We start from the raw sequence: 8,569 nt of genomic DNA on the forward strand, positions 1-8,569 counted from the left end.
ATTCAAAAGCCCAGCAAGCTTAGCCCACGTAAACAGTAGTATACTTTGAAGGTAAGTTTTGGTGCTTAAGTAATTAAGACACTTTTTTTTAAGGCAATTAAGACACATAATCAAATTAATGAGACAGATGATTTAATTAATGAGACACATGAATTAGCAAATTAACAATAAAACAACATAGTATGTCTGTGAATTGAATATGGTAAATTTTTATAAAGTAATGTAACATAATCGATTTAATACATTGTATACACCCAAATCCCAATTACATCACTTCAATATCCCACCTACATTCCTATTTTCTATTCCTTTGATTTCTCTAACATAACTGTATAAATGACATAAATATAAGAAAAAACTTTAGCCAAAGTGTCACAGTCCGGGAGTTTGGACCCCGAAACGTGCGGCGCGCTCTAGCCTTTTGGCGGCAAGAACGCTAGCCTTGAGCGGAAGAGGGGCTTGTGAGCACAAAGCAACACAAGCGAGCAATAGAATCTCAGGAGCACTCACGTCTATCTGGGCGACGGAGTGCGGGTGGTCGGGGCTTGTGACGGCCGGTACTTCAAAGCGGGCACAAGCGGGTCCGAACCACGAGTCCTTAGCGCATCAAGTTGGGTTGGAGGGGAGCTAATATGCAAGTAAGACACAATATCTATAAAGGTCTAACAACAAACAAGCATAAAAGCAAGACAACACTTGGTAGAAGGCTTTAAGATTTCATTAATCATTCGCCCTCTAAAGAGCTTTAAATGACATACAAGGAGAATCCCTAGTGAACACTGATCTGACAGTAACACAATAATGGGACCTCAAGCTAAGAAAACATAACCTAAACTCTAGGAAAGCACTTAAATGGAATCTAATACATCAAAAGGAGTTGGATTCTAACACAAAGCTATAGAAAAGTGTTGCCACCAAGGCCATGGTGCAACAAATGATGAGCAATTTGATCTCTAGCTTGGACCGCCGTAGACGACTTCGCAACATTCTCCGGCAACACCTCGTCGTCGAAAAGCTCGAACGAGTTCCCGGGATCATCCACAATCTCATCCTTCCGCATCTCACAAATATTATGAAGAACACAACAAGCACCTAGTACAATAGGCAACTCTTGTAACTTAACTTCGGTCCTTTTTTGCAAACAACCCCACCTCTCCTTTAGTCTATAAAATGAGTTTTTTGCCACTTTTTGAATTTCCCCAACTTTCTCGTTAAAAGCATGTTGTGCCCAAGTTAAGTTTTGGTGACTATACGGTACCAACATCCAATCCATTAACGGATAGCTTGAGTTCCCCACCATCCACATATCCTTCATCAAGCCGCGACTCGCCCGCTTGAACAAGGCCGATTTCTCTAGCACGTGTTCATCGGAGAATGACCCCGGCCACCCGATACAAACATCGGTGAATATCCCTCTAGGATCCACCATTCCTTGTAGTGTTACGGTGTAACTCATCTTTTGGTTATGTTCGGTGTGGCGCTTGTTAAAGTACACACCAACGTTGGCCTTTGGTGCTATAACCGGAATGTGGGTGGTGTAGATAGCACCACCCACATTCGAGATTCCGGTTTTTGACTTGAACTCCTCTTTGATGGCGTCCAATTTAGTGTCGTCAGGCCATTGAAGAAAACGCGCCATTAGCGTATTTCTTATGGCGGTACAAACTTCGAGTACGAGTTTGTGGCATGTGGATATTCCCAGGCCGAACCACTTCGATACTTCTCGAAGCGGTTCGCCTGTTGCGAGTCTCCAAATACAGACCGCGACCCGGTGACGAACCGGGATCGCAGCTCGTAGCATTGTATCTTTTTTGTTAATAAGAGGGTCGAGTTCTTCACATAACATGTTGAACGTAGCCTTACTCATTCGAAACGACTTCTTGAATTCCTCGTCTGGATAATCCGGGTGACTACATTTATCCCACCAGTCCTTCGATCGATCCTTCACCCACATTCTTCGGTTCACCGCCGGTCCTGGTGCTGGTGCCGAGGATTGACCCGCATTGTGAGAGCGTTCCAATCCTCGCTTCGGCTGAGCAGCAGTAGCAACTACTCCTGTTACTGCTGCTTCAGTCGACTAAATTTGAATTTGATTTTGGTTTTGGTTTTGAATTTGATTTTCATTAGTAAGGGTAAAATGGTAATTTTCGGAAACCATTTATATTCCGAACCCGGGTTGAGAATGGGAATGGTTCTGATCATCCTCGTCTCCGAACATAAGAACGGAGGCGAGGATATCCTTAATCGTACCCGTATCCGTATTGTTTAAGAAAAAATCGACACTCTCGCTTTCAGATCTCTGTTTTTTCAACGGAGAAGAATCAACGGGAGAATTAGCTGCAATTTTAGGATAAGGTGTTGGGTAAAACTGAGATAAATCGTCGAAAGGGAATGAAGAAATTTCCATGCGATATAAAATTGATGAGATTGATTATATAAATTAAAGTAAAGAAGAGTTGAATTTATTTGAATGAAATGGAGAAAGATGGAAATTAAGAGCGCAAAGAAATGTGAACGGAGAAAGATAGAGTTGAATTGAAGGAGAGAGAAAATGAGGGGAATTTATATGCAACAAAAATGAAAGGGAAGCGTGTGAAGAAGTGTGAATGCGTTGAAGGAAGATTCCAGTGTCTCCGATTGTGACTCATGTATGACCATATCTTGATTCCTTTCTTTTTATTGTTCATTTTCATTTTTTAATTACTCGGTTTTTATGTGGACCGGGTTGACAATCAGTTCCTTGTACATTTATAGATGTCATTACGTTGAAAGTACTCTCTTTACTCTTAATCTATCATCTTTAAATATGTGTTTGTTTATTAATATGTCTTAGTATGTACAATGTATAAATGATACTCCTAATAATGTAAAAAGAACATTAAAAAAAAGAGGTGATGCTTAAGTTAATACGGAGTACTTGTATGTATTTGTGTGTGCTTTATTCACCCGATTTTACGTATCTAATTAAATTTATCCTATCTTATCTAAACCTATCTGATTTTCTGAAAATTTATTTTAGTTGTAATTTGTAATTGATTAATCCTTATCAAAATTTATTTTTTCAAAACGAACTCATCACACTTGAAATAAGTGAGAATTAAGTAAATAGAATTAACTCTTAATTAGTTATCTTACAAAGATTAGTCAAAGTAAAATGAATGACTTTGACAATAAAAACAAAATCTAATTAAGTAATTAGTGCTAAAATGGGTTAATATATGAAACAATCACATGAGAAATCCTGTTGTTATTAATGATAAAGTACTATTGGTTAAACAAATAAGGGAATAAATCAGGATTAGAATGATGTAATTTTACTGATTAGAAAAATCAGTAAGGATACTAAATTACAGACACGTGCAGTACGCGGTTATGAGTTTATCTATTTAATTATGATTTTGGAGATAATTAAATATCTTAAGGATTTAGAAAACGTTTGGAAATAGGGGAAAGGGGGATGTAGCTTCCTAAAGCAAAAATGGAAAGTGAGAGGAGTGAAGAATGAAAATTAGATTATTAAGGAAATAAAATGAAAAAAGAAAAGGTGATATCATGAACTATTTGGATGAGTAGCTTTATGAAAAAGGAAAGGAAAAAAAAAAAGAATAATGGGAAATTCTAAAGGAGAATTCTTGTAAGATAAATCCAAATATCTCTAAAATACAAATGTATGATTTTGTTATATCTTTTAATTATTGGTATGATTTTGTTGTAATCTTATGTGATATTGTTTTTCAAAAGAAAGATAAATAACCTTTTTTTTTGTTCTTCCACTTTTAAATTTGAATAATTCTTGAAACATGTGAAAATTAAATTATAAAAGCAAATTTTTTTAGGAAAAATTGATAAAAATAATCTCAACTTTTGCCGATTCGTTCAAATAATTTCAATTTTGGATTATTTTTAAATAATCTGAATTGTGAGGTTCATTTGCTCAAAAATCAAAATGGTCCCAACCGAACACCAACCTGTTATAACAAGTTACGGTAACACGTGTCATCACATGTATGGTTGAAATTTTTTAAAAAAAATTAAAAATTAAAAAAAAACTTTAATAATCAAACAAAAACCCAGCCCCACCCACAACCATCGTTTGCACCACCATCCTGACTTTCCCAGAACCACCCACCTCCGTCTCCGCCTGAAATCCCCCGCGCCGGCGCCCAGACCCTTCCAACGTAGCACAAATTTGACACAAGCTCTCATTCACGATATGAAGTTGGCGTAACCTCTCCTTTACTGCCAAATTGCCCTTCACAGCACTTCACATAAAGTGTTGGAGCTTCGGAGGCCCCTTTAATTTCTAGATCGACATCTACACATCTTCACTCATCTGCCTATTGACAATCAAACTCGGATTTCGAGAAACACTTCTGGACTTAATAAGGATGACGAATAATCTTACCTTATAGTTCATGAAGAGACATTAAGTAACATAGGAAATAAGCTATACACAAAAGGCGCACTTGTCCGGAAGGACAAGTGGGAGATTGATAGGAATGGTGTTCTTCAAACAAGTTTATTATTCCAAGGTTCATAATTATTAGAAAGCTAATTATTCAGTGATGTCAAGTGATCGGAATGCCTAATTAGAAGTCGTTTCCGATCTGTAATATTAATGTATAATTAATATTACAATTGAATCTTGACTGAACCCTTCGGGTCACACCCAAGCAACTAATGATCCGAAACGGCGAATTAATTCGAAAAGAATTAATAAGTCGCTCGAGTATTATGAGCATAGATGTCGGAAATCGAGCTAGGAGCGTCGAGACCGAGGGTCACTAGTCGAGTCGAATTAATAAAAGATAAGACGGTAAAAATCAATTAATTAATCAACAATTATCAAAATACCCCTAGCATTGGAATGCCCTGAGCAAACCGAGTGCTAGGGGCAAGTGGTGCTAGCATGGGAAAGTGGTGTTAGCATGGCAGCTAGCATGCGCGCCGCACCAAGCCGAGCCTACTAGTAGTGCTGGCTGGTGTGTTGCGTGGCATGCTAGCATGCCAATGCTAGCAAGCATGCCAATGCTAGCAAGCATGCCAATGCTAGCAAGCATGCTAGCGCGCGCAACAGCTAGGAGCGCTAGCGTGCTATCATTGCTAGCAGTAGGTGCACAAGAAGCCACGGCTAGCAGCCCGCAACTGTGCGTGGTTTGTTGGGCCGAGGCATTGAGCAACTCGCACACATAAGCAAAAGTGCAGGTCCAGCCGAGCACAAGGCCGCCAGCTGGGCATGCCTTGGTGCCCAAGGCTGGGTGCCACGTGGTGTCGTGTAATAGGGTCCGGGTGAGGGGAGTGTGTGAGGCGGTTTTGGGGAAGCTTGGGGATTAAGGCTTTGATCCCCCTTGTGGTCCTCACCTACCCTCTCCTTCCTTGTTGCCACTTGTTGATTAATTATTGCTTTACTAATTTTCTTTTGTTTTTGAATTAACAATAAAATGAAAAATGATTTTTACCAACTCCCCCACATTGATGGGAGAATGTAATGTTTTGTGAGAATTCTTTATAAATACCCATGTACTGGGATTTATGAATTTCACTTGAGTTGGAACTCAAAAAGGCATCTCCATAATAGTGAGAAAACCTTTAAGTTCACATAAACTTGAGTAGTTGTTTTTGGTCCAAACTCGGCTAAACTCCGAGTTAGAAACCGTTCAGGTCGTTGTTGCGGGTGGACTATCATTGAAGGTCTATGAGCTTGCGAGACTCGGCTTTCAAAGTAAGAGCTCGTTGGAGCAAGAGAAGCACGCATTAAGGGTAATATTGTCTTTTCACTTTATCTTGTTATTTATGTCTTTTAGTTATATTAATTATGAGCGAGTCTTGGGGTCGGGTTTTGTTCCGCGGAAAGTCGGACTTTTCAAAACCCAACAGGGTAAGCTTTTGCCAGCCTTAGTAATGATCATTTTTTCTTGCAATTTTACGCAATTTATCATTAAATGCAATTTAAGACTACTTACCAAATGTATCGTCAAAACTTTGAGAATGAAACGAGTCACATTGGATTTAATGATTTTATTTCTCCAACCATTATAGTTGGTTTGACATCGTTTTTTGTTTTCAGTTATTTTGAAAACAAAAAACCAGAAAACAGGAAACAAGAAAAAGGTGTTTCTAGTTTTTTATTGTCAGTTTTCAAAATTACCATGAGTTTAATAAATTTGACTAATTTTCAATTCATTATATGACATATATCACATGATTTTGAAAAAACCAAAAACCAAAAAACAGAAAACCACAGTGATGCCAAACAAACCCTAATTTAACCTAACCTAAATTAACTTAAACTCGATTTGACTTGATATCTAAGACCCATACTTGATCTACAACCTACCCAAAGACAACTCGACATGCAATATACTCGACTTATAAATGACTCACCAATATTAACTAACTTAACACTAATTCAATACAAGAAATAATTGATGATTTGTCGTGGCTACTAATTGATCCAATTTCACCCAATTTGTTACAAGCTTGAAGTTACAACATGACTTGTTATTTGTTACACCTTACAATGCATGAACCAATTTAACTCGACTTATTTTTAATTCAAACTAAATACGCAGTATAATTTGACCTAAACAACCAAACTTAATTATGTAAGTAGGAATATAACCAACTTAAGCTGATAATAACTTGACACATAAGACCAAATTGTCTCGTTTTAAACTTTTAACCCAATTGTGGGCCAACTTGATACCAATCAAGGATCCGAATTATCACTTTTTTTTTTTTGGGAAGAAAATTAACACCACTTCCAAAATTAAAAGTGATTAAATAAAAATAAAATATACTCAACTTCAACTTCCCTCATCCTCCATTCGCAAACAATCAAACATCCCCATATCAGTTTATCACTCCCATCACTTTTAAAATTGAAACCTTCAATGGTCAGTTATATTGGAGATATTGAAGATGAAAACAAATTCCTACCCTTTAAGGTTAACCATACCCTTTGTTTCACCCTTTATTTTAAGGGTTTTCGTTAAGTTAGAAGGGGAAATTGATATCTGCCAAACTTTTTCTTGACATCTATACCCTTATTCAAGCATATAAATTGACAATCTTGCCCCCATATCTTGCCCTATAAATTAATATGGCATATTAACAAGGATATTCTAGCAGCGGTTCAATTTTTCTTTGCACATGGTTACTTGTTGAAGGAGTGGAATCGTACTTTTTTGGTTCTGCTACCGAAAGTGGATAGGCCAGAACAGGTCTCTCAGTTTCGTCCTATTGGGTTATGTAATGTTCTATACAAGTGCATTTCGAAGTGTCTTACTATTCGTCTGAGACAAGTCCTTCCGACCTTGGTTTCGGATTTTCAGCATGCCTTTATTCTGGGCCGACAGACGTCTGATAGTAGTCTCATTGCTCACGAAGTTCTTTCTTTTATGAATTCTTCTAGGGCTAGGAAACGTTTTTTTGCAGCTTTAAAATTAGATATGAATAAGGCCTATGACAGGGTTAATTGGGAGTTCCTCTTTCAGGTCTTACATGGGTTTGGTTTTCCTCCCTATTGGATTCATTTAGTAAGATAGTGTGTTTCAACGGTTTCATATCAGATCCTGATCAATGGTGAACCCTCTTCGGTTTTTCGCCCCCAGTGTGGTCTTAGACAGGGTGATCCTTTGTCCCCTTATTTGTTTGTGTTATGTATGAAGGTGTTGTCTGGAATGTTACGACGGGCGGAAGCTCAGTCTCTTTTCTGGGGAATTCGTGTTTCGAGAGGAGCTCCTTCAATTTCTCATTTGTTTTTTTGCTGATGACTCCCTTCTCTTCTTTGAGGTGAACCCTTGGGCTTGTGATAATTTAATGCAGATTCTCAAGGATTTTTGTGATAAATCAGGCCAAATGATAAGTCTGCAAAAATCATATGTTAAATTTAGCCCGAATACTCCTTCAGATTATAGAGACTTTTTGGCAAGGAGTTTGAGACTTCATCAGGTTGAATAGTTGGATTCTTATTTAGGTACTCCTGTTGATTTTGGCCGGAATAGGGTTTCTGCTTTCGGGTTCCTTGTGGACAAGATTTCTCAGAGGTTGTCGGCTTTTTTGAGTCTTCGGCTTTCAGCTGCGGCTAAACTAGTGGTTATTAATTTGGTTTTAGTTGCGTCTTTTAACCACATCCTTTCAGTTTTCCATATCCCGTCCACAATCACAAGGTGTATTGATAATATGCTTGCTAGATTTTGGTGGAAATCTTCTCCCAATTCTAAGGGTATGGCTTTTCGCTTGGCTTCTCTCTTACATCTTCCTAAAGGCCTGGGGGGTCTGGGTCTCCGTAGTTTGGAAATCTTCAACTCAGCTCTTCTGGCTCGGCAATGCTGGCGTCTCAACAGGCAGCATCCTCAGCTTTTGCCCTCCAAGGTTATTTCGGCTAAATATCCTAGTCTTTTTTCTTTGTCTGCGGAGAGGTTGCGTCACCCGTCTTGGGGTTGTAGGAGTATGGCTTGCGGGGTTTCGACTTTGATTTCGGGCCTAGCTTGGAAGGTGGGTTCCGGCTCTCGTGTTCGTTTGTTGGAGGACTCCTGGGTTCCCGGGGGGTTGGTACAGTTTAAAG

General features: G+C 38.5%; 1 protein-coding gene across 1 annotated transcript; it reads right to left on the minus strand.

Annotated features, from left to right (window-relative positions):
- Positions 1 to 895: 895 nt before the first annotated feature.
- On the minus strand, positions 896 to 2,407 carry LOC110712968 (protein ALP1-like). Its single transcript, XM_021891427.1, has 2 exons — positions 2,225 to 2,407; positions 896 to 2,077 (listed from the first exon to the last, which is right to left on the minus strand). Exons 1-2 carry the CDS (start codon positions 2,405 to 2,407, stop codon positions 896 to 898), a joined length of 1,365 nt encoding a protein of 454 aa, XP_021747119.1.
- Positions 2,408 to 8,569: the final 6,162 nt, after the last annotated feature.

Source organism: Chenopodium quinoa, unplaced genomic scaffold (genome assembly GCF_001683475.1).
Source record: "Chenopodium quinoa cultivar QQ74 unplaced genomic scaffold, ASM168347v1, whole genome shotgun sequence".
NCBI lineage: Eukaryota > Viridiplantae > Streptophyta > Magnoliopsida > Caryophyllales > Amaranthaceae > Chenopodium > Chenopodium quinoa.

Bases quoted from the DNA above. Each gene is read 5' to 3' on its own strand.
- LOC110712968 (XM_021891427.1), bottom strand. From the start codon at position 2,407: ATGGAAATTTCTTCATTCCCTTTCGACGATTTATCTCAGTTTTACCCA. The intron at 2,078-2,224 runs GTTCTTATGTTC...ATTCAAATTTAG, and splicing joins TTAAGGATATCCTCGCCTCC to TCGACTGAAGCAGCAGTAAC.